General features: G+C 37.9%; 1 protein-coding gene across 3 annotated transcripts in view; it reads left to right on the top strand.

The window, feature by feature from the left end:
• The window catches only part of ankrd24 (ankyrin repeat domain 24), a 28,907-nt gene extending 6,925 nt beyond the window's left edge, over positions 1 to 21,982 (top strand). For 2 of the 3 annotated variants that reach the window (XM_065246625.2, XM_065246609.2), the window contains 21 exons: positions 1,406 to 1,536; positions 2,526 to 2,614; positions 2,952 to 3,016; positions 3,326 to 3,383; positions 3,485 to 3,555; positions 3,814 to 3,920; positions 4,348 to 4,526; positions 5,022 to 5,044; positions 5,242 to 5,325; positions 5,414 to 5,530; positions 5,909 to 6,028; positions 8,307 to 8,457; positions 11,073 to 11,236; positions 12,069 to 12,235; positions 12,458 to 13,164; positions 13,244 to 13,557; positions 14,561 to 14,794; positions 18,652 to 18,828; positions 19,446 to 19,607; positions 21,461 to 21,526; positions 21,623 to 21,982. In XM_065246625.2, the coding sequence (XP_065102697.1) occupies positions 1,406 to 1,536; positions 2,526 to 2,614; positions 2,952 to 3,016; positions 3,326 to 3,383; positions 3,485 to 3,555; positions 3,814 to 3,920; positions 4,348 to 4,526; positions 5,022 to 5,044; positions 5,242 to 5,325; positions 5,414 to 5,530; positions 5,909 to 6,028; positions 8,307 to 8,457; positions 11,073 to 11,236; positions 12,069 to 12,235; positions 12,458 to 13,164; positions 13,244 to 13,557; positions 14,561 to 14,794; positions 18,652 to 18,828; positions 19,446 to 19,607; positions 21,461 to 21,526; positions 21,623 to 21,694 (3,258 nt within the window). In that variant the 3' untranslated portion in view covers positions 21,695 to 21,982. The remainder of the gene's footprint in view (positions 1 to 1,405; positions 1,537 to 2,525; positions 2,615 to 2,951; positions 3,017 to 3,325; positions 3,384 to 3,484; positions 3,556 to 3,813; positions 3,921 to 4,347; positions 4,527 to 5,021; positions 5,045 to 5,241; positions 5,326 to 5,413; positions 5,531 to 5,908; positions 6,029 to 8,306; positions 8,458 to 11,072; positions 11,237 to 12,068; positions 12,236 to 12,457; positions 13,165 to 13,243; positions 13,558 to 14,560; positions 14,795 to 18,651; positions 18,829 to 19,445; positions 19,608 to 21,460; positions 21,527 to 21,622) is intronic. The other variant, XM_065246617.2, reaches the window with a different exon arrangement.
• Positions 21,983 to 25,967: the final 3,985 nt, after the last annotated feature.

The following is a 25,967-nucleotide window of genomic DNA, read 5'->3' as shown; positions in this document are numbered from 1 at the left end:
AAAAAAAATTATGAGCATTTTATGTTTTTTAACTAACTCTAAATTTCATATTAAATTTATCCAAATAATTGTATCAGTATGTGCTGTATATGTATATCAACTTAGATTTTAAAGGGGTCATATTATGAGATTTTTTCAAGATGTAAAATAAGTATTTGGTGTCCCCAGAGTGCATGTGAAGTTTAAGCTCAAAATACTCCATGGATAATTTATGATAGCATGTTAAAATTGCCACTTTGTAGGCCTGAGCAAAAGTGTGCCGATCTAGGGTATTTTCTTTAAAATGCAAATGAGCAGATAAAATGCAAACACTGATCGCAATGATGGTGGTTTGTTGTAATTGAAATGCAATTGTGCTGTCAATTATTTTTTCTCTCTCTCTCTTTTTCTCTGCACTTAATGGCAATGCCATGGTTGGATAGTGCAGATTAAGGGGTAGTTTTATTGTAATTCGCCTTGCTACCTACCTCACAAAACAGGCAAAATCTGAATGACCTAATTTTTCACATGATTGCAAAGAATGGCTTACCAAAACAAAGTTACTGGGTTGTTCTTTTTCACGTTTTCTAGGTTGATAGAAGCACTGGGGACCCAAATATAGCACTTAACTCTTTCACCACCATTGACGAGGTATTTCGTCAAATAAGAGAAAGCGCTTCCCCGCCAATAATGAGATTTTCCGTCTTCCGCAATACCGCTATTAACCACCAGGTCCGCAACTTTTTAAACCCGGAAGTATTGCCCTATGGCAAGCGGCTGCATGTCCGTGTCTGTTTTAAAGATCGCTCTGAATGGGATCTCTATGAAAAGTCCATCACAAAAATGGAATTATCTCTGCTTTTTGCTCAAAATGTGGTGTTTTTGCAGAAACCTACCCATATTCAAAAGATGATTACAAAAGAACCACTGAAGGTAGGATGAAACAGGTTTTTTTTGTTTGAAAGCAGAGGGTCTGTTCTTTCATTTGGTATATTGTATGTTTATATATTTAAAGAAGAACATTTTCTGGAAGGCATTAAACTTTGGTGAAAATCATGAAAAACGCTGGCGCTGGCTGGCAACTTTTTTAAAAAACGCTGGCGGTGAAAGAGTTAAAGGGAAACCAAACCGTTTGTGGACCCCATTTACTTACATACTGTAGTATTCTTTTTTCCTACTATGGAAGTGAATGGGGTCCACAAAGGGTTTGGTTACAAGCATTTCTCAAAATACCTTTGTGTTCATCAGAACAAAGAAATTTATACAGGTTTGTAACAACATGAGAGTGAGTGAATGATGACAGAATTTTCATTTTTGGGTGAACTATCCCTTTAAACATGGAAAAAGTCAGATTTTCACGCTATTACCCCTTTAAGGTGGTGAATATCACAACGTAATTTGTTTGTTTGATTTGCTGTATTTTTAGAGTCAAGACTGGACTAAAACTGATGACAGATTGTTACAGGCAGTTGAACAGAACGACCCAGAGAAAGTGGCGACGCTGCTCATCAAGAAAGGCCTCTGTCCCTCTAAACTAGACGTGGAGGGCAAGTCGGCGTGAGTAGACTTTTAGTTTGAACTTAGGTGTGAAATTTTCCTCTGACTTTGTTTAAAAAATTATGCAAACATGATATGTGACCCTGGACCACAAAGCCAATCATAAGTCGCATGGGTATATTTGTGGCAATAGCCAACAATACATTGTATTTTTTGCCGATACTAATTGAAGATCTTGTTCCATAAATATACAGGGTTCCCACGGGTCCTTGAAAATTTGTGAATCTGAGGGAAAAAATTCAAGGCCCTGGGAAGTTTTTGAAAATATACATAGATAGATAAATAAAAAATGCTTTTTTGCATAGTGGTGTTGAAGACGTCTTGGGTTACGTATGTAGCTGTTGTTCCCTGAGAAGAGAACGAGACGCTGCGTCTCCCTTGCCATACTTCCTGCATCCCTGTAACGCCGTCCTTGGCAATATTTCAGATAGTGATATACTTCCTGGCTCCCGCATCACCTTGTCTTTGTCGTTTAGCCTCACCATTGGTTTAATTTGATATACACATTCAGACGCACTTACCACTGGAGGCGTCCCCAAAGTGTCACCGCAGTGACGCAGCGCGAGTTCCCTTAAAAGGGAGCTGTATCAATGTATCTTAAAAGGTAACACGATGTAACCCTGCTCTCATTTGAAATGTGTCCCCACTTTAGTCCTTGAATTTGAGGGTATTGGACCTGGAAAGTCCTTGAAAGGTCCTTGAATTTGAAGTTAACTAAGGTGTGGGAACCCTGAAGATATTTTGTAAACTCCCACCATAACTTTATATATTAGTAGTAAAATGTATAGCCAAGGACTTAATTTAAGGCGATATTATTAATATTTTTATTTATTTTGCACCCTGATATTCCAGATTTTCAAATAGTTGTATCTCAGCCAAATATTGTCCTATCCTAAAAATCTAAATGTAAAAAAATGGACCCTTAAGACCCTTAATGGACCCTTAAGTTTTGTGGTCCAGTGTCACATATGACATTATCTGATTCACAGCTTCCATCTTTGCGCATCCCGAGGTCGACTCGATTGTCTAGAAGTGATATTGTCCCATGGGGTGGACATTAGTTTGACAGACGGCACAGGTACGTTTATAGTTTACTAATCACAATTGGAAACTTTGTAGCAATCCCCTATACTCTTATTTCTCAAGCTTCTTCAGAATCTATCCAGTCAGTATTAGCATGTTGAAATTTGATTATATATTTTTCTGCACCCCATTTCACACAGCGTGTTGATCCTAGAAAATGGCCAAAAAATTACCAAATGGAGCTCCCATAATGGAGACAAAATCAAATGTTCCCTGTGTGTGAAAAGGGGTTTAAGATTAATAATCCTAGAATTGTTGGGGGTCTGTGTGCAGCTGTAAATCTGGGATTTACACATATAATTTTTGGTTAAATGTATTTTTACCCTCTGTAGGGTTCAATGCCCTTCATCTTGCTGCTAAGAATGGACAGGTGGATTGTTTAAAGAGACTTCTTCAGGTAACAATCATAAACATTTAGTCAATGAAATGCTAATGATACTCTATTAGTATAAGAAAAATTGTGTTGGCGGAGATCATATGTAGTCTTTGTAAATACCCAATGTATGGCTTTTTAAAATATTTATTTACATTTCTACATTCAGCAGATGCTTCAGAGCATCTTATGATATATACAGTATGCATTTTGTCAGTATGTACTTGGGTTTGAATTGATTAATTGGACAAAAAGTCCATGAAATAAACACATTTGTCAAGGATAACACAATAACGTTTTGTCCAGCTAATGCAATGCTCTGTAACCCTGTAGGAGAGGATCCCTGTCGACTCCACAGACAGTTTTGGGAGGACCTCCTTACACCATGCTGGTAACTTGCTCCACAAGCCACTTGCCACAGATTCAAAACAATGATTATTTTTTTTACATTTGTATATAATTTTTTATCTGTATTTATCTGTGTTTGGGCAGCTGTAAGTGGTTGCTTGTCCTGCAGTGAGATTCTGTGGGACTTCAAGGCCAACCTTGATGCTCAAGATGCTGTAAGTTAGTTTAAACCCAACACAACATGTAGTTTGCATTTACATTTATGCTTGTATCCAAAACGCATTTAAATGAATCAGTTTGTGTGATCATTGGGATTCAAACCAAGACCTTGCTGATGTTGGTAGAGGTTACAGATCTCGTTGATTATTTGTGACCCTGGCAGTTAAAAACCAGCATAAATGATTTTTTTTCTGTGATTTACTGTTATCTACATTTATTCTGTGAAAATATAAAATATAAAAATATTTTCTTAGGATGGGTCAACACCTTTAATCTTAGCAGCCCAGATGAGCAGAGTGGAGCTGTGTGCTTTTCTTTTGGACAGAGGAGCCAATCCTAATATACAAGACAACCATGGCAGGTAAATATGCTCTTATCAACTGATGCGATTAGTGAATGTACACAGGGCCTAAAATGAACTACAAATGGAGATAAAAATTTAGATTTGATTTGGTTAGTCTGTGTTTTCATGAATTAAAACATAATACGAGTGTAACTTGCAACATAAGAACGATGACAGAATGAAATTCTGACTTTTTTCATGTTTAAGTGCTATAATTGGGTCCCCAGTGCTTCTAGCAACCTAGAAAATTAGAAAAAGAACAACCCAGTAATCTTAGTTTTATTCGTTTTTTGCATAAACGCAAATCTTTGTGATAACGTTGTCGTGTATACATATAATTTTTCGGCTTTCCGAAACGTTTTGTTGTTGTGTAAACGTACCCTAAATGATAAACTGTCACATATCTTTCACACATTTGAAAAATTTCTGTTGTATTGCGAGGTAGATCAGCTCTAATGTTGGCCTGTGAGAGTGACAGCATGGAGACTGTAGAGGTGTTACTGAAGGGAGGAGCTAACCCACAACTAACCGACGCCCTGGGGCACAACTCCGCCCACTACAGCATTTCTTCTGGCAACCAAAACATAACCCAGCTGCTGCAGAATGGAGGAGGCAGTGCCACAGGTAACCAAACAGTACAAACACCCATATAGTCCTCACCTTTAAATCCTTTCGAAGAATGGGGACATCTGGAGCCGGGTTGGTTCCCTTGCCCTTTTCCTCTGAAGTTTGGCCCCCAGGTCTATTTGGATCTCCTCGTAACCTGAGAACAGAGACTGAAAAGCAGATGTTACGCTGGCTCGACGGATCAAAACACAAAGAAGTTTGCTAACTCGGGTTACAAAGCTACTTCAGACTGATGGGAAGCATATGTTGGACTGCGCTGTAAATGAATATCAATGCTCATAAAGGGGTCTTTGTGGTCGTACCACCTGACAGTGATAAATTATTCGCTTTCTGCTTTTATGTTGCATCTTTTAAACTAAAGTAGTGTGCATGTGGTGGATTGTGAAGATTATATATAGTTGGCTTGCGTGTGGTTTTGATGTGATGTTGTGTTGTTTGTCGGGTCTCATCACACTGCTGTCTGTTTCTAATTTCTATCCTATGCATACGCAGCTGCTGAGAGTTTAAACGAAGAGGTAATTGTTACTAATAGGTTCTCAAAAGATTCAAGCTCTCCCAAAACTTTACAAATAACCAACAAGGACAGTCAAGGATGCATTATGTTTCTCTTGTTCGTAACTTCTGCTAAGAGTACTAATAATTTTGGGCTGAATGATGCTGCTTGCTTTGCTTTCTAACCACCAACTAACCTGCTGAAACCCGACCACCCAAGCAGATTCCTTCAGCCCCTCCCCCAGCTGGCGCGAGCACACCCCGCAAGAGGAGAGCTCCGCCTCCTCCAAAATCTCCTGCTCAGGTACATTAAGGGATTTAAGGATCCCATGGTTATAGTTCCACTTACATATGCATGGCTTTTTGGAGTAGCTTATTCTGCATTTCTGCAGGGCACACCTCCTTCCTCAAAAACCTCAGGCACACCTTCCTCCCCTGCTCCCCCCCAACAGAGTCCTTCCCCACCTTCTCCCGCCCCCCGGACTCAGCTGACCTCATCTGAAAATGTTGTGAGTGTTGGAATCTAATTGGCTAATAATATTATGCATTCACATACAGTTGTCATTAAAGGGAGAGTTTAAACAAAAGTAAATGTATTATTTACTCTTCCTCAAGTTTTATGGTAGTAAAAACACCATCCACTGTCACATTATGTTTATTATAATATTCATAAACATATGCACAGCAAAATTCTCATTTTGAATTTTCATTTAGGTGAACAAACCTTTAATGATTTGCATTAAAAATCTTTATGTCTGGGCGCATTTAGGAACATGCTTAATTAGAAAAAATAGTAAACAAAAACATTTTCTGTTAGAGTTAGCATTTATATCTTATCCTTATGTAAAAACAATATATGATTATGATATATATATTGTGTGCGTAAGGTGGAAGATGAAGAGGTATTTGAAGAGATTCGTAAGCTCAGATCGGAGAGAGGTCGTCTGCTGCAGAAAATCAAGATTCTGGAACAACAGCAAAACAGCGCCACTACTGCCCTGGAAGAGGTACTACACTTTGACTTACATAAGCTTTGCTTTAATAAAACAACTAATAAAAAATATTAATACAACTACTTTTGTATTATTCTTTAGTTTTGTAGTAATCGTAATCAGGATTATTTAGGTAAAAATTCATAAACACGATTATTTAAAGGTGTATTGTGTAACTTTTAGAAGGATCTCTTGACCGAAATGCAATATAATATACACTAGTCAACATTTGAAGTGGATCAAAACCTTTACTAAAAGTTGTCTTAAAACCAATACCCAATACCCGTTCTTGTCTTAGGACGACTTTGATAAATGTTTTTGATCCACTTCAAATGTTGACTAGTATACATAACTAACTCTTTCACCGCCAGCGTTTTAAAAAAAAGTTGCCAGCCAGCGCCAGCGTTTTTCATGATTTTCACCAAAGTTTAATGCCTTCCAGAAACTGTTCTTCTTTAAATATATAAACATACAATATACCAAATGAAAGAACAGACCCTCTGCTTTAAACAAAAAAAAACGTTTCATCCTACCTTTAGTAGTTCTTTTGCAATCAGCTTTTGAATATGGGTAGGTTTTTGCAAAAACACCATATTTTGAGCAAAAAGCAGAGATAATTCCATTTTTGTGACGGACTTTTCATAGAGATCCCATTCAGAGCGATCTTTAAAACAGACACGGACATGCAGCAGCTTGCCATAGGGCAATACTTCCGGTTTTAAAAAGTTACGGAAGGGCGCCACCTGGTGGATAATAGCGGTATTGCGGAAAGACGGAATATCTCGTCATTGGCGGGGAAGCGTTTTCTCTTAATTGACGAGATATCTCGTCAATGGCGGGGAAAGAGCTAATCAGTGGTGTATAAAGACCTTACATAATGAACTGTTTTGTTTTTATTACCTCAGAATGAGACCTTTTTTATCTACATACACCGCAGTTCCCTTTACTTGAAAGTCGCTGTCATGTTTCTACAGTAGCCCTAATCAGACAAACTGTTTAACAAAGCGCTTTTTGTCCATACGTTGTCTTAGACGACGACATGTTTCTCCTGTGGCGGCTACTGTATGTGCGTTTTAAAATTGAGGGGTGAGCTGCTGGTTGCAATATCACAATCTCACCTCTAGATGCTGCGAAAAATTACACACACCACCTTTAATGTGATTACTAAGTGACTTTGAAAACTTGAATTTTTTTCAAACACTATTAACCTTTTTCTTAAGTAAGGGGGCGTTCACACCAAAGCTTTTACGCCCACGGCTGGCGCATGTTTTCAATTGTTTCCAATGGAAGCTCTGCGTTTTTCAAATATGCCAGCAGCTAGCGGTTTTCTTCCGCGCTGAAAACCGGCGCTCAGCGTTTTTTCCACGCTCAGCGCTGAGGGGCGGGACATTACCACAGCAACCAACCAGCTCACAGCTGAAGTATCAGAGCTACTAAAGCGCTCAGCTAAAGAAAGCTGTCACTCAGCTGAGAAACAGCTGGCATTCGGCGTTCTCCAGGTGTTTTTAGCCGCGTTTAAAAGTTTTGGTGTGCACAACCCCTAAGTGTTGCAGTAGGCCAGTGGTTCTCAAACTTTTCCCTTGGGTACGGTGCATCCCTTTTGCGCCTCCCCCCAAAAGAAAATGTATGACATAAAACATTCTAAAATGTATAATTTTAATTAAACAAAACATTTTAAATTATACAATGTAATGCTGTTGGTTAGTAGCCTTATTTTTCTGAGGTTTCATTACACAGAACTGACAAATTAATGTATTTTATATAATGTCATAATACTGGGGGCCCCCTGGATCCCCCACGGCCCCTAGTTTAAGAACCATGGCAGTAGGCTACATGTCAAAGCAGTGGTGCCTTTAATGTGCCTTAAAAACACATCTGTCCGACAGCACGCAATTTATATTTTTATCGCACAATAATTGTTTTACTTCAGTTTCTTATTTTTGTAATTGTTGGAATCAAAAATTTTAATTGAAAATGAAAAACAATTATTTGCACAGCCCTACACTGTAAAAAAATTAGCTGTAATTTTGCACCTGGTTGCCAGTAACTTACTCTAGAAGATATAGACTGAAAATGTTTCGTGTTCATTTAACTTTGAACAAACTGTTGCCAGTAAATAACATAAATGTAAATCTACAGTAAGTTACTGGCAGCTAGTTGTATATATTACCCAGTAATACTGTAATTTCTACAGATTTTTTTACATTGTAACGTGGTGAGCCTTGAAAACTACAAACTTGGACAGAAAATCCATCTTTTTATTTCTGCATTGTGTTTCTGTATTGTGTCTCAGCTCAGCTCTCTGAGGGTAAGACTGAGGGAAACCGAGGCAGAACGAGATCGATTACTGGCCGAGCTGGAGCAATTAAGAGCGGCTCGGTTGAGCGGAGCGACCTGTGACTCAGAGGACGGAGAGGACCTGGAGGACATGCTGGATTTCCCAGGTGAGCTGAACGTCTCCTACACTGAAAGAAAGGAGGAACAGTTAAAAAATCAGCCGAATAAAGTGGTATTGTTGTAATTACATTTTTTAAAGGGGACATTTCACAATTCTTTTTTAAGATGTCGAATAAATCTTTGGTGTCCTATGAGTACGTATGTGAAGTTCTAGCTCAAAATACCATATAGATAATTTAGTATAACGTGTTAAAAAGGCTACTTTGTAAGTGTGAGCAAAAAATGTGCCGTTTTGGGTGTGTCTTTTAAAATGCAAATGAGTTGATCTCTGCACTAAATGGCTGTGCCGTGGTTGGATAGTGCAGATTAAGGGGTGGTATTATCCCCTTCTGACATCACAAGGGGAGCCAAATTTCAATGACCTATTTTTTCCACATGCTTGCAGAAAATGTTTTACCAATAAAAAGTTACTAGGTTGCTCTTTTTCACATTTTCTAGGTTGATAGATGCAGTGGGGACCCAATTATAGCACTTAAACATGGAAAGAGTCAGATTTTCATGATATGTCCCCTTTAACTCAAATTGTGTATGTCTGGTATAGTGACCTCAACATGGTGACCACCATAAAGGGATACAACCTTTAGGTAGCGCGCACACCAAAACTTTTACGTCCGCGACCGGCGTATGTTTTCAATTGTTTCCAATGCAAGCAGAGGCGTCATGCCCATTCAAACTGAGGGGGCACCTGCCCCCTTGGTTTTTTTGAGCCAATGGATTTTACCTCAAAATCAAATAAGCGTCCATTAATCTGTTTTTTGACTTTTAATCTGTTAATATGCACAATATTATACATTCTGTGCTGCATCCTTGTCACTTTTCGGAGATTTTCGCCGTTTTGATCGTGTTTTGATCATGTTACATTACTTTTATTCTGGCGGCAGCTGGCGCTGCAGTCAGAGCGCAGTCGCAGACGTCATCAGTGTCTGGGCGCGCTCACGAGCTCTCTGCTGTTGCTGGCTTGCTGCTGCATTTGGCTATCTGAGGAATTAAAACGTGTTAGAAACGCTCACAACATTTCCAAACCCCAGTACGCTAATGTGCAGTTAACCTTCTCTGTGTAGAAAATGTATGGTTTTAAATGTGACCGTCTCAACGTTATATTAGCAGAGATTCATCTTCTTGGCACAACGCCAAAGTTCGCCAAAGTTCACGCGGGCGCGGAATCTCACATGCTCACATGAGGTAAAATTTAATGCAAAAATCCGTTCCTCTAATAATTTTATCTAAAAATATTTTTTAAAATCATTATTGAACATTAAAATCAATCACGTGGCTATAGCTTATGTCATTTTCGTTGTTTATATACTTTATGGATTTAAAATTACATTAATTTTATATGATAATGTAGTTGTTGTGCAAAATGCATTAATTACACAATTAAACAAGCCATTAACACTTTAATAAAACATGCCGTTTCAGATGTGAATATGATGCAAATGTGTCATTATTCCGATTGAATAGTATTTGATATGAAAGTTAGTCATCACTTTTATTTTGGAGGTTTTTGCATGAAAGCAGGGGTTTTCAGATTGTTAGAAATGTAAGTGCCATGGAAAAGACTGAAAGCTCTATAATATTTCGTTTGATGTCTGTGTATGCACAAATTTCTGTGAGCTGTTGACACTGTGCCCCCTTAAAAAAAATTGGTGCATGACGCCCCTGAATGCAAGTGTGGCGTTTTTCAAAAAGCCGGCGCTCGCCGTTTATTAAAAATATTCAGCTTTGGGTGAAAAGCTCAGCTCGCCAATGTCAGTTCTCACACGGCCGTCCAATCACAGTGAAGGAAGTGAATATCACAACAACAAATTGGCGCATCGTACAACGACTGATAAACAAAGCAGAAGTATCAGCAACCAAAGCACTCAGCTAAAGAAAGCTGGCAGTCAGCTGAAAAAAGATGGCAGTCGGTGTCCGCGGGCATTTTCAGCTATGTAAAAAAGCTTTTGTGCACGCCCCCTTACAGTATAAAGAATAAAATTATGACTATATATTTATCTCATGTGTACATCATTTTAAACATTTGAAAATCATACTATTTTGGGGCTTTTTAGCGTCCTTCAAAATACTGACAAAATTCATATTAAAGCAACACTATGTAGTTTTTTTACCTTTAAATAATGTCTCTAAAATTATTTTAGTGATAGAACAACTTTTAACTGGACAAATTGTACTGTTGCTGCAACCTGAGCAGCCTCCTAGCTGCTACAAGCACACTCTGAAAGTGGCGATGGAGGGTAGGAAACACAGCCCCGCCCCTCCCCCTGCCTGCATGATACCAGGCACTGTTGCACTTTTCAACCACATGGGGGAGCTGTAAGTCATTTTTACATGGAAACTACATAGTGTTGCTTTAAGAAAATATAAACATTCGAAACGTACAGTTCCACTAATGCAGATCATTGTTTTTATGACATCACTCTGCACTTGTGATGTAAACTAAAAGCTATAGGCTGTTTAACAGGGGGAGCAGCCACTCAATATGCCTCGCTCCAACCTCCCGTTTCAATAGAAATTACATCAATGCATCAAACAAAGCTGCACATTTTAAAGCACTTTAGTGGGTCTTTAAGGTTTTTCTTTTCTCGTTTGTTTGTGATATCAGGAGCAGAGAAGTTGCTTTCGAGGCAGTCGCGAGGCCTGAATGCTGATTCGTCAGATGAAAAAGAAGAGGGCGTGTCCCAGGGGGATCCTGCCCCTGTAGAGCAGCTTCGCAGAAAAGTGGAGGAACTGACCTCGCAGAATGCCGACCTGGTTTTAAAAGTGCAGGTGCAGTCAAACACTCACACCGCAACACAGACAGACTTTTTAAGCAGGCAAGGCAAAGAATGCAGAGAAAAGCACTAAATCACAGCTGTAGATGCACACATACAGAATGGCTGTGTATAGATGTCTGTATAGCAACTTCTTATGGGCTGTTGCAATTAACCCTGCATTAGTTTATGCATTAGTCCCCCCAACTGTATAAGCTTACCATTGTGAACATATTTAAGGCTCAACAACTGATTTTTGTATATTTTTAACCACAATAGTTACATATTGCAGCTTTAACAACTGCAAAACAATTCCCTAGTATTAGCATTGCACTAGCGTGTTTTGTACGTTTTTGTCAGGAAACAAATGTGCACTAGAAACAAATGCACTGCACTACACACTATACAGTTCAGCTCATGTTGCATAAAAGCTACGGCAGAAATGCCTATTTATAATGGGATATGTCATGGTCTAAAGATACAGAGCGCTTATTTATAGTGCTGGAACACATATGATATTAGATTAGCACTGTATTCAACTAAGTAGTAAAAATAGTACGGCATCTAGTATGATGAATGCACTCCCCCTAATACGAAAAATCCTGGCTAGTGTTCTGGCACGAAACTCGTATTTTCGAATGGAAATGATCTTCATGACAAACTATTTGCTGACGATTCACCACACATTAACTAGGTTTCTCATAAATGAATAGCTTTTGGAAGGTTCCACGGTAAGTGGGTTAAATAAACAGATCAAGGAGCACCAAAAGTACAAAACTTAGCCAGCAACGGTACTTATTATTTGCAATATTTTACTAACATTTACATATTTATCTTGTGTCTTGCAGATGCTAGAGATGTTTGAGAAGGATGACACGGATATGCAAAGCTCGGGTCCGGACTTTGTTCCCACAGCTCAGTACGAGTCTTTGAGAAGAGAGTTTGAAGAACTACAGGAGAAACTCTCTAAAGTCCAGACTGCTACTGAGGCATCGAGCATAGCAGAGGATCATGGGTAATGTAGTACAAATGTCTTTTTACACTTAAGACCGCCTCAAGACATCTATTTAGTCTTTTTCTGGTGTCTATTTTCTCAATTGGATCACTATTATGGCCCTTGTTGAAAGTGATAACCACATTCGGCAGATGTTTTTGTTTAATATAAGATTTAAACATTATGTGAATCCACACTTTTTACATATTTAATAGTTACCAAAATGCTTTATTTCCCTCTCAGATCTGATGAGAAGCCACAAGAGAAAGAGGAGGACCATCAAAAACAAAGGGCACTGGAAGAAGAGCTGGCCCGGGCCCAGGCCGAGTTAGACGAGCTTAAGGAACAGATGCGACTAGGGGTCTACTCTGTGGAGGAGGCAGCACAGCCTGATGAAGGTTCTGAGACTTTTAAGGAAACTGAAAACTTAGAGACCCAACAGCTGAAAGCGAGGGTTCGGGAGTTGGAGGCGGAGCTAGCCGGCAAACAGAAAGATGGGGCGGGGCTTGGTAAAGGCGACAACGACACAATCCGACAGCTGAAGCAGAGGGTGGAGGAACTTGAGGCAACGTTGCAGGACAAGGAGAAAGGAGGAGAGAAAAAGGGAAAGGACGAGATAGTTGTGAATCTTAAAAAGCGAGTGAAAGAGCTTGAAGAAGCGCAAAGGAAGGTGGAAGGTGAGGGGGTGCCGGTGAACGGGTTGCATGCACGGGTGGAGGAACTTGAGCGAGAGTTAAAAGAGAGCGTCCCGCGTGGGCAGTTGGAGGAGGTTCGGGTCACTTTGGGAATTCAGCTTAACCAACTAGCTCGAGAACGCGCCGAAGTGGCTACGCGGCTCAACCAGGCCTTGCTGGAGCTGGAGAGGCTCCGCCCCCCGTCCCGCATGGATGGAGAGGACGATGAAGATGACGAGGAGCCATCTGAGAGCTCTGAGGTTTCCATTGCATCTGGTGAGTAGTACACCTGTTGCCCCTTATGTAACCATAATGAAATAAACACAACCAGTCAAAACACTCCATATGTTTCCAGGGGGGCGGACTCTGGCGACCATAAAAGAAGAGCTGGAGGTTGCAAGGCAAGAGGCAGCACAAGCTCTTGACAGCCTGTGTGCTGAGAGAGAGAGCAGAGTTCAGGATGCACTACAGCTCAGGGATGCAATACCACTGAAAAAACACCAGGAGGCGCTGACTGCAGTAGCACAGCAGCTAGCTCAAACTGAGAAAGAGCTCCAGACAGAGAGGGCCCTACGTGAGCATGCTCAAACCGAACTGGCCAGACTGGAATCTGAGCTCCGGGTGGCGAAAAAGGACTCGGTAAACAGGGAAGAACATGAGAAAGTGAAGGTGAGATTGACTCTAAAGCCAGTGCATTCAAGCTATACATTTTAACAGCACATGTGTTCCCTGGGATCGATCCATTGAACTTTGAGTTACTAATCCAATGCCTTTATTATTTATTTGACACTTTTAGTGTTTTTGAGAGAACCAGGAATAGACTTTCCAACTTTCAATATGAGCTGATTTGGCATACTTAAAGGAAAACTCCACTTTTTTGAAAATATGCTCATTTTCCAGCTCCCCTAGAGTTAAACATTTGATTTGTACCGTTTTGGAATCCATTCAGCTGATCTCCGGGTCTGGCATTAGCACTTTAGCACAGCTTAACATAATTTATTGAATTTGATTAGACCATTAGCATCGCGCTAAAAAAATAACCAAAGAGTTTTGATATTTTTCCTATTTAAAACTTGACTCTTCTGTAGTTACATCGTAAACTAAGACTGACGGAAAATTAAAAGTTGTGATTTTCTAGGCAGATATGGCTAGGAACTATACTCTCATTCTGGCGTAATAATCAAGGACTTTGCTGATGTAACATGACTGCAGCAGGCGTAGTGATATTACACAGCGCCTGAAAATAGTCCCCTGTTATTGAAAGTTACCAAGGGGAATATTTACATGCTGTTCGAAATATTACTACGCCTTCTGCAGAATGAGGGTATAGTTCCTAGCCATATCGGCCTAGAAAATTGCAACTTTTAATTTTCCGTCGGTCTTAATACACGATGTAACTACAGAAGAGTCAAGTTTTAAATAGGAAAAATATTGAAACTCTTTGGTTATTTTTAATGCGATGCCAATGGTCTAATCAGATTCAATGGATTATGCTAAGCTATGCTAAATGTGGTACCGTCAGACCCGGAGATCAGCTGAATGGATACAAAAACGGTAAAAATCAAATGTTTAACTCTAGGGGAGCTGGAAAATGAGCCTATTTTCAAAAAAAGTGGAATGTCCCTTTAATATTTCATATCCATACTTTCTAAAGGATTCTTTTTCTCTACAGGCAGAATTGGAGCGCTCTCTAGTGGAGATTCGGCAGAAAGCGGCAGCGGCACAGGAATCTCTGAGCGAGAAAGAGACGGAGATTAAAGAGTTGCGATCCCAGAAAGCGTTACAACAGGGACTGGTGTCTAAAGAAGACCACGAGGCCCAGAGACTCTCTCTACAAGCCGAAATCAACACCCTGACAGCTCAGTTAGCTGATCTTACACGCAAGCATGAAAAGACTTCAAATGAGGTATATTGGTATTTGTGTGTGTGTGTGATTTTGTGTGTAGTGTTCACTTCTTACAATACACTAATGGCTTCTTTCTCTCTGATGCATGCATAATCTTTCATGTGAGTATTTCCTTCTTTAGATCGAAGCAGGTGTGCATGTTGTGTGTTTTGTGTTTAAGAATATTTTAAAGTCCCCCTTTGGTGAAAAAAAAACATTTTTTTTTTTTTTTAAATGCTTGAGCATTTATAAACAAATGTATAAAATTAAGTCTCATTCCCGCGGTTTTAATTTGCCTTGGTTTCCTATGTTACTAACATGTAAGCAATCATATCAATACAGTTGAACGAGCTGAACTGTAGTTTGAACCATAGATATTATGTACAGTGTTGGGGGTAACGCACATTACGTAATAATAGTACTTTTCTGAAGTAACAAGTAAAGTAACGCATTACTTTCTAATGTACACATTAATATTTAAGTTACTTTTTAAAAAAAGTAATGCGAGTTACCTTTCAATTTAATTCATTCAATTTAAAAATAAAATAATGTGCTGAATTAAACTGAACAGATTAACGTAGAATTACGCACTCTGTGCGCCTGAGCGGGAACAGTTTGAGTCAGAAACAAAGATGGCAGGCCAGAGCTTGACATTTTTGCGATCATAAAAAAACACCTGCAAGGCCTGAAAGAGATCAAGCCTTAGCCAAGTAAGAAAAAGTAATACAAAAGTAACGCAAAAGTAACATAAGCATAACTTTCCATGAAAAGTAACTAAGTAACGCAATTAGTTACTTTTTTGGGGAGTAACTTAATATTGTAATGCATTACTTTTAAAAGTAACTTTCCCCAACACTGGTTATGTATGGATGCCGCATAGATATATCTATGGTCCGAGGTGGTGCGAAAGAGTAGAGGCGTGGACAAATTTGCATAATCATATCAATGATCCAGGCTGTATGCTTAAAGATCAACTATGGTCCGATTCAGGATTTTACATTCCCTCTGGTGTGCAACTGTGCATACACACCAGACGCGGAAGAGGTGGCAAGCGCGAGTGATTTCTATGTTAAATCAATGCAAAGATGCGAATAGGCGTCCTGCGCAGTACGCACGAATGGCGTGACGCGAATGGCACTGAACGTGCGCCGCGAATGGTGCGGACTGGGCTGAAGGTGCGGTGCGCATGGTGCGTTCTGCGTGAATTGAGCATAAACGCGCGAAACGTGCAAGCTTGCTCTAGGAGTGATGTGATTACAGGAAGTGAGCGGAAGCAGAAGAAGCACCTCACATGACGTGAATTCCGCATGAATGTCTCGAATGACTTGAATTTCACGTGCGGCTTTTATTCGCAAATGAAGCGAGTAAACTCAAAACGTTCAAGCGTCCAACTACGCGCGAAAACTCTTACGCATCTGGTGTAAACGCACAGTAAGTGTGTATTAGTACATGTTAACGATATGCAAAAGGTACAAACCCAAAGTAAACCTCTGGTCTTGGACCACAACAAACAAACAAATTGTAGGCAACAGTTTACTTCCTGGCTTGTTGACGTGGACAAGACCAACATTATCATAATTCCTCCCGCATTGCATTGTGAGCGAATCTTACAATTTGGTAAGAAGCGTCACATTGCTGGCTGACGTCACAGTTATTCAGGCCAATCACAACGTACAGATTAGCTGGCCAATCAGGGACACAACGCTTTTCAGATCGATGAGCTTTGTACAAAATCAGAACGTTTGAGGAAAGCAGTATATCTGGAGCTATGGTAAAATGTATGGTATGTGGAAAATAATATGTTTTTTTTTACCATAAACCACGCAAACACAGTATTATACCAAATACACAAAATAACATTGTTTATTAGCAATGAAATAGGTGCACTTTAAGTAGAGGAGGGGTCTAACTACCATATTCATAGATTCACGTATACAAAATTAGGAGTTAAATTTAAGCTGTTTTAAAGCATGAAGAAATGACTGTCAAAGAAAAAGCTTTTATATGGTATTATGATGCTCAAATATGAGTTTTAACTGATAAAATTATCGACTACAGGGGGACTTTAAATTTGCTACATTGATGTCGTATGTATGTAACTTTTAAAGGAATAGTTCACCTAAAAATTGTCACTATTAACTTGTGTATATCTGAAAAACTTGTATCTGTGAAACACAAATGAAGCTGTGGTACAGATTAATGTCCCATACAGACCACCTGCGACTTTCTCACCATGTGTCCACCATCTCTTTCAATGAGGACATTATCGTCGTTCCTGAATCCTAAATAGAACCCTCCACTGCATTAACTGATGAGAGACGGATGACGTGGTCTCCTTTGCTTTACTTTCATTAGTAGTCGCGTCCAGAAGTCACTCATGATATGCATGAAGTTAAACTTTTCTTAAAGGATTAGTCCATTTTCTTAAAAGAAAAATCCAGATAATTTACTCACCACCATGTCATCCAAAATGTTGATGTCTTTCTTTGTTCAGTCCAGAAGAAATTATGTTTTTTGAGGAAAACATTGCAGGATTTTTCTAATTTTAATGGACTTTAATAGAACCCAACACTTAACACTTAACTCAACACTTAACAGTTTTTTTCAAGGGAGTTTCATAGGACTATAAACGATCCCAAACGAGGCATAAGGTCTTATCTAGCAAAACGATTGTCATTTTTGACAATAAAAATAACAAATATACACTTTTAAACCACAACTTCTCGTCATGTAGATCCGGTCGTGATGCGCCAGCTGACCCCACGCAATACGTCATGACGTCAAGAGGTCACAGAGGACGAACGCAAAACTCTGCCCCAGTGTTTACAAGCGTCTTGAAAGAGGACCGTTCCTACGTTGTTGTATGTCAACTGATACTAATTAATGTCTTTGTGGCAGTTTATTGTTTAAAATGGTCCGCAAATGTGCGTTTTATATATGTAACACGTGACCTCCCTACGTCACTACGCGTTTACGTTAGGTCGCGCTGGGCCGGACTTAGACGAAAAGTTGTGGTGTAAAAGTACATATTTTTTATTTTTCTTGTCAAAAATGACAATCGTATTGCTAGATAAGACCCTTATGCCTCGTTTGGGATCGTTTATAGTCCTTTGAAACTCCGTTGAAAAAAACTGTTAAGTGTTGAGTTAAATATCCTGCAATGTTTTCCTCAAAAAACATAATTTCTTCTGGACTGAACAAAGAAAGACATCAACATTTTGGATGACATGGTAAATTATCTGGATTTTTCCTTTAAGAAAATGGAATATTCCTTTAACTTTGTCACATCACTGGACACGCCCAATTCCTGTCATCATCTTTCATTGTCACTCATGTCGCCGGAAGTCGAAATGAATGAGATCATGTTGCACTTCCACTGCTAGTCGCTGGCGGTCTGAACGGGGCTTAGGGAAAGTGAATGGGAACCCAAAAAATAAACATGAAAGTATAAGAGAACAATAAAACTATCTTCAACATAGTTAAAATGTTAAATTGGAAAAGTTTTACATCAATTTAATATATTTTGGGTGAGCTATTTCTTTAGCTGAGTTTTCATAGACTGGGTCACATTTAAAGTCACTTTTACTTTTTTTTTTACATAAAATCATCATACATAATGTACAGAACATTCTATGAAAGTTTAATAATTGGTTACATTTATTATATAGCGCTTTTCTGCAGCACTCAAAGCGCTTTACATATGAATGGGGGATTCTCCTCAACCACCACCAATGTGCAGCATCCACCTGGATTTCAATTTAACCTTGATATCTTTAATATTGACTGAGTAAAATCATGTTAAAGATTGAAATCCACGTGAAATAAATCTTTGATGCTCTTCAGCTTTCATACATACTAAATCTTTATTTGTCTCTCAGGTGTTTCAGGTGCAGCGTGATGCTTTGTTTAATAAGAGCGAGCGTCAGGTGGCTGAAGCTCAACTAGAGACAGTTAAAAAACAGCTTGCTGATCTGCAGGCTGAATCCACTCACATCCAACAACTGCACCAAGACATCCAGCACTCACAGGGGCTTGTCAAAGAGAAGGACCGCAAGGTGAGGATGAAAGATATTCCAGATCAGTGCTTCCCAATCCTGGTCCCCATCTAACAGATAGTTTCAGATTTCTCCTTATCTAAAACACCTCATTCATTCATCTATTCACCATCCTTCCAGAATGGTTAACATATATCCTTAACAAGCTGATGAGATGAATCGTGTGTTTTAAATAAATCTAAAACATGGGAGGGCGTAGGTGAGGACAAGGATAAGGAAACACTGGTTGTGTCCAAAATAGCCACTTTATACCCTTAAATAGGGCACTATTTGAGGTAACATCCATTTTTAGTGGTGTCCAAAATCATAGTGGACATTATTGAGTGCACTCATTCAATGCACTACAATAATGAGTGCACAACCGATGTACACTCTAGTTGTCCGCTGAATAAATTCTCGCTTCTCGGTGGAAGATGGCACTCAAGTGTCTGAATTCACTAACCCGTTTTCATCCACTCCTATTAATGTAGGGAATAGTGAATAAGGGTGTAGGGGGCTATTTCCACTGTTCTAGGTCATTATAAGGGTTCTACCATTTATGTAAAATGCAGAACTTGTGGAAATTGCATGATGGGAGATTTTTGTTTGGAGATTTGAATGATTTTTACTTTTTCCAGATCACAGAGTTGTCTAAGGAGGTGTTTCGTCTTAAGGAGGCATTGGGGGCTCTGACACCCCCGCTGGGTCGTGTGCCGTCACCTCCATCCACAGGAGGAGGAATACCTGGACAACAGCTGGCACTGCAGAACCGTGTGACCGCACTTACACAACAACTCCAGGTAATCATCAGTCTTATTTATAACAAAATATGATATGTTTGATACATATATACACTGAAAAAATTATTAATTCAATATATACATTTTTTTAAGGTAAGTGGTTGCAATCAATTTATTTAAGCTACATTTAAACAAAAGTTTAAAAAAAAATTTGTTTAAATGTAGCTTAAATAAATTGATTGCAACCACTTACTGTAAAAAAATTGAGTAAATTGAATGAATAATTTTTTTCAGTTTACTTGTTACTGGAACTCAACTGGTACACTGCAAAAAATGATTTTCAAGAAAAAAAATCTTAGTATTTTTGTCGTGTTTTCAGTAAAAAAATATCTACAAATTCTTAAATTAAGCTTTTTCGTGATGAGAAAAACGCCCTAAGAAAATCAGTCTAGTTTTTAGACCAAAAATATCAAATTAAGTGATTTTGTGCATAAAACAAGCAAAAAAAATCTGCTAATGGGGTAAGCAAAAAAATCTTGAACATTTTTCTTAAACACTAAATTCAAGAAAAATTCAAGAAAAATTTGCTTACCCCATTGCCAGAATTGTTTTGATTGTTTTATGCATAAAATCACTTAAATTTTATTTTTTTGGTCTAAAAACTAGACTGATTTTCTTAGGTAATTTTGCTCATCAAGAAAATACATTTTAATTTATGAATTTTTAGATATTTTTACTGAAAACAAGACAAAAATACTAAGATTTTTTTTTCTTGAAAATCATTTTCTGCAGTGCAAACACTGCAAAAAAATTACTTTCTTTCTTAGTATTTTTGTCTTGTTTTCAATAAATATATCTAGAAAATTTTTAAATTAAGATGTATTTTCTTGATGAGCAAAATTAGCTGAGAAAATAAGTGTAGTTTTTAGATAAAATATATAAACTTTAAGTAAATCAGTGCTTAAAACGAGCAAAAAAAATCTGCCACTGGAATAAGAAAATGTGTTTAGAAATAAGTTTACCTTTTTCATAAACACTTAATTGAAGAAATTTTTTCTTATTCCATTGGCAGATTTTTTTGCTTGTTTTAAGCACAAATTCACTTACATTTTATATTAATTTTCTAAAAACTGGACTTATACTCCTAGGTCATTTTGCTCATCAAGAAAATACATCCTAATTTAAGAATGTTTAGATATTTTTACTGAAAACAAGACAAAAATACTAAGATTTTTTTTCTTTTCTTGAAAATCATTTTCATCAACACTGCAAAAAAATTACTTTCTTACTTAGTATTTTTGTCTTGTTTTCAATAAAAATATCTAAAAAATTCTTAAATTAAGATGTATTTTCTTGATGAGCAAAATTAGCTGAGAAAATAAGTCTAGTTTTTAGATAAAATATATAAACTTTAAGTAAATCAGTGCTTAAAACGAGCAAAAAAAATCTGCCACTGGAATAAGAAAATTTGTTTAGAAAAAGTTTACCTTTTTCATAAACACTTTATTGAAGAAATTTTTTCTTATTCCATTGACAGATTCTTTTGCTTGTTTTAAGCACAAATTCACTTACATTTTATATTAATTTTCTAAAAACTAGACTTATACTCCTAGGTCATTTTGCTCATCAAGAAAATACATCTTAATTTAAGAATTTTTAGATATTTTTACTGAAAACAAGACAAAAATACTAAGTAAGAAAGTCATTTTTTTGCAGTGAAAGGTCATGGGTTCGATCCCAGGAAACACGTAATGTCACTTTGGATAAAAGCTTCTGCCAAATGCATAAATATAAATATGTGAAATTGCCAATTGGGAGATTATTTTAAAGTCATATTAAAATAAATATTTTTCTGTGGAGTGAATATGATTTTTCTTTTATCAATTATGATGCCTTACTTGTGTCTCTTTTAGGACTGTGAACGCAAACACAAATCCGTAGTGTCCATATATCGCTCTCATCTATTATCTGCTGTACAGGTAACACCCATCCTCAACTTACTTTACTTAATCAACAAGAACATCCAAAAGTAAGTGTCCTATCAAATAACATATACTCTTTGTATATCTCAACAGGGTCGGATGGATGAAGAAGTGCAGGCCCTTTTGCTTCAAATCCTTCGTATGTCACAAAAAGGTCAAAACTAATATAAACACTTTAACCGACAGCAATACGCAAGCTAGGCGACTTCTATGTAGAGTATCTGACACTTCAAGAGCGCTCTTGCACCCAATCGTATCGACACTGTGCACACCCAAGGCGAGGTATCCTATATGTCAGAGATTCGGCTGTGGATGAGAACTGCCATGTTGGCAGATATAGTTTTGGAAAACAACAGAGATGAATATATTTCCTGTAACCGCGATTATTTGTTTGATCCAGAGGGTGAACCTGAATCATTTTTTACCGCATTTCAATAAACACAGAAACAACAACGCTGGTTTGTTCTTTTGCAACTCTGAACAAAAGTCACTCGTGGCGGCGATGATGCATTCATCACAGGCTTTGTTGACATCTCACTGTATGTTAAATGTCACTTTGTGGTTAACAGAAATTTCCATGGTGCTAAAATGGCAGCGTGCCACTATAGGCAGTCTGCTCCACTATGTATTGCTCAATGTAGTTTCATACTACATGTTTTCACCACAAACAGTCACAATGAATGGACTCTGGAAAGCACACAATATCGAAAAACCCATATAACCATGTACTTTGGACAAAGCTTTTGTAAAATGATCATTTATAGTGACCAACAGCTGCAAACAATGTAGTTTAAGATTACTTTTCAACCACATCAATAATGATGATGAAAAACTAATTTTCATGCACTTTTGCACGCTTAGTTTTTTAGAGTATATTGAATCAAATTTTTGTCTCACTTCCTGTCTACTGGGTTACCTGGTCTATTTTTAAAAGTGGTATGGATGCGGTCTTCACTCCTCTTGATATGCGGATTGGTTGAGGAGGGTCGTGCTCTTAAAATTAAAATGAAAGTGGTCGAAGCAACAAATTCCGTAACTGTAAATCTAACTTAGATTTCACTTTCCACAACTTTTAATTGCATTTCTAACGATTGAAGGTTATGTTAAAGCATTTTTTAATTTATAGACCGTTTCAGCAGTAACAACATAAACAAATGGCTGTCGTGGAATAAACTTCAGTTAAAGGAATAGTCTACTCATTTTCAATATTAAACTATGTTATTACCTTATCTAAGAAGACTTGATACATCCCTCTGCACCCCATCTGTGTGCGTGCACGTAAGCGCTGGAGCGCACTGCGACACTTCGATAGCATTTAGCTTAGCCCCATTCATTCAATGGTACCACTCAGAGATAAAGTTAGAAGTGACCAAACACATCAACGTTTTTCCTATTTAAGACGAGTAGTTATACGAGCAAGTTTGGTGGTACAAAATAAAACGTAGCGCTTTTCTAAGCAGATTTAAAAGAAGAACTATGTTGTATGGCGTAATAGAACTTTTGGGAGTACTTCAACTCGCCTGAAAAATCCGCTCCCCTTCTCCCTCTCATAATGGGAGAGGGAGAGTGTTACTGCGCCGAGTCGAAGTACTCCCAAAAATGCTGTTCCGCCATACAATATAGTTCCTCTTTTAAATCCGCTTAGAAAAGCGCTACGTTTTATTTTGTACCACCAAACTTGCTCGTATAACTACTCGTCTTAAATAGGAAAAACGTTGATGTGTTTGGTCACTTCTAACTTTATCTCTGTTTGATACCATTGAATGAATGGGGCTAAGCTAAATGCTATCGAAGTGTCGCAGCGCGCTCCAGCGCTTACGTGCACGCACACAGATGACAGAGGGATGTATCAACAATTCTTAGTTAAGGTTATAACATAGTTTAATATTGAAAATGAGTAGACTATTCCTTTAATAAAAACAGTCCTTTTAGAGTAGTTTATTTTTGATAACAAACTAAATAAACAACAAACCTTACTTCAAATCATAGCTAAAGCGTATCAAAAACTACAATGAGGTAACGTTACTGTGTAAAATGTGTACTATATAATGTATACAGTACAATCTTAACTACAGATCCACTGCCAAACTCACAGCGGGGATCCATGATCGCCTTCTTCCCTTGTCTTTAAGAAACCAAAACATTAGTTATTTTCAACGAGGTATTTGTTCCAGAGTTCAGTTTAGTCCTTAGTCAGACCATTAAACAAACATTTAAGTTAACAAGCACAGATCGAAGTTGACTTCTGGGGGGAGACGTGTAAAGCCGCCTTCCCACTGCACACGACAAATGATAAACCGGAAGTCATTCATTCCCTATGGAGAGTCGCAAAGGGGCTGCGTGATGTGCTGACCGTAATTTTCGGATTTGTTTTGACAGGTGGATGCGTACATTTTTTTTTAACTTGTGCGACTACACCGCATGCAATACACTGAACGGAAGTGATGTATTTCTGTGCATTCCAATCAAAACACTGTGCGAGGTGAAAATTATTTAATCCTTTTTGTTTAACTTTATACTACAGGTACTCTGGTTTCCTCCAACAGGCCAGAAACATGCAAGTTAGCCAAATTGGAGATGCCAAATTGTCCCTCTCCCAACCTGTGAATGGATCAACTTGTCTGAATCAAACTCGTGTATTGATTAAAGGGATAGTTCGGCCAAAAACGATATTAAACCCATGATATACTCACCCTCAAATTGTCCAAGTTGCATATGTCCATCCTTTTTCAGACAAACACATTTTCGGATATTTTAGAAAATATTTTAGATCTTTCAGTTGATTAAATGTAATGTTACGTAATTGTTACAGTGTTGTAGAAATATCCATATTTAAAATTGTATTAACGTAATTAACTACCTTCCGGTAGCGCCGCCATCTTAGACTCAGGAGAGAGTATTAGCGTAGTGTACGCACTTTTCTTAGTGACGTATGACAAATTCGGAGGGCGGGGGGACAGAGCAGCAGCAGAGAAACCTCCGTACGCTGCGTAAGCTCTCATCCTGAATGCGGACGCTACCGGAAGGTAGTTAATTACGTTAATAAAGTTTTAAATATGGATATTTCTTCAACAACACTGCGCGGATTACCCTCAGAAGACCTTTGTTTATCATCCTGGAGCCGTTTGGATTTAATTTGTGAAGGATGGACGCACTTTTTTTGGACTTGAAGGTCGTGGACTATGGCTGGACCCCGTAACATTACATTTAATCAACTGAAAGATCTCAAATATTTTCTAAAATATCCGAAAATGTGTTTGTCTGAAAAACGATGGACATATGCAACTCGTACAGCTTGGGGGTGAGTAAATCATGGGTTTAATATTGTTTTTGGCCGAACTATCCCTTTAACTGGTTCTCGCCATGAATATAGCCGCAGATGCTGAAATCGCGTAAAGAAATAAAGGAAGAAGAAGAAGTTTAACTTTATAAGTAACACTTGACTCCTTTAAAAAAAAGATTAATTACTGATAAGTAATACATTAATAATTGAATATGTATACGTTATTATTTTAATCTTATCTCCATATGTTCTCTCCAAAAAATATTGTTAGTCTTTGACATATATGCATAGCTGAAAATTGTTACTCTTTATTTATTCCACTATGGTAAATATTAGAACGCGCTGGAATGAGCTTCTTTCCAATGTTACGATTTAATTGATACTTCCTTATGACTGCCACGAGGGGGCGAACTACGATAATCGTGTCTGAATGTTGTGTACAGTGCGGGTTATAACTTGCGGCCTGTGCTTGTTTATTGGCTTGGTTAGAGACTAAAATGACCTCTGACCATTTAAATTTTAAATGTTTCAATTTCCAAAAGATGAGGAGAGACAGTGAGCATGGATCACCAGTGTGAACTAACACCAAATTGAAAACTATATAATTTAAAACATTAATAAAACTACATTGAAGACTGAAAAATAGCATTTTTTTATTTGTCACTGCTCTCTTTCTATATAGTTTTCCTTTAAATATAAAGTATAATATTCTTCAGATATTTTTATTTTTTGCATTGTTGTGTGGGTCTGTATCCCATATTTGCTTTTAATATTTTAACTATTAAAGGGGCCATGTCACAAGACTTTTTTTAAGATGTAAAATAAATCTTTGGTGTCCTCAGAGTACACATGTGAAGTTTTAGCTCAAAATACATAGATAATTTATTATAAAACGTTAAAATTGAGCAAAAATGTGCCGTTTTAGGTGTGTTCTTTATCATGCAAATGAGCTGATGAAATTCAAACACTGATCACAATAATGGTGGTTTGTTGAAACTTGAAATTGTGCTTTGAATTATTTTCTCTTTCTCTCTGCACTAAATGGCTATGCTGTGGTTGGATAGTGCAGATTAAGGGGTGGTATTATAATAATAAGAGCTCCTTGTGACATCATAAGGAGAGCCAATTTTCAATTTCAATCTATTTTTTCTAAAC

Source organism: Paramisgurnus dabryanus, chromosome 24 (assembly GCF_030506205.2).
Source record: "Paramisgurnus dabryanus chromosome 24, PD_genome_1.1, whole genome shotgun sequence".
NCBI lineage: Eukaryota > Metazoa > Chordata > Actinopteri > Cypriniformes > Cobitidae > Paramisgurnus > Paramisgurnus dabryanus.
Note: the sequence above shows the minus strand (reverse complement) of the source record. Positions and strands in the feature narration are given on the sequence as shown.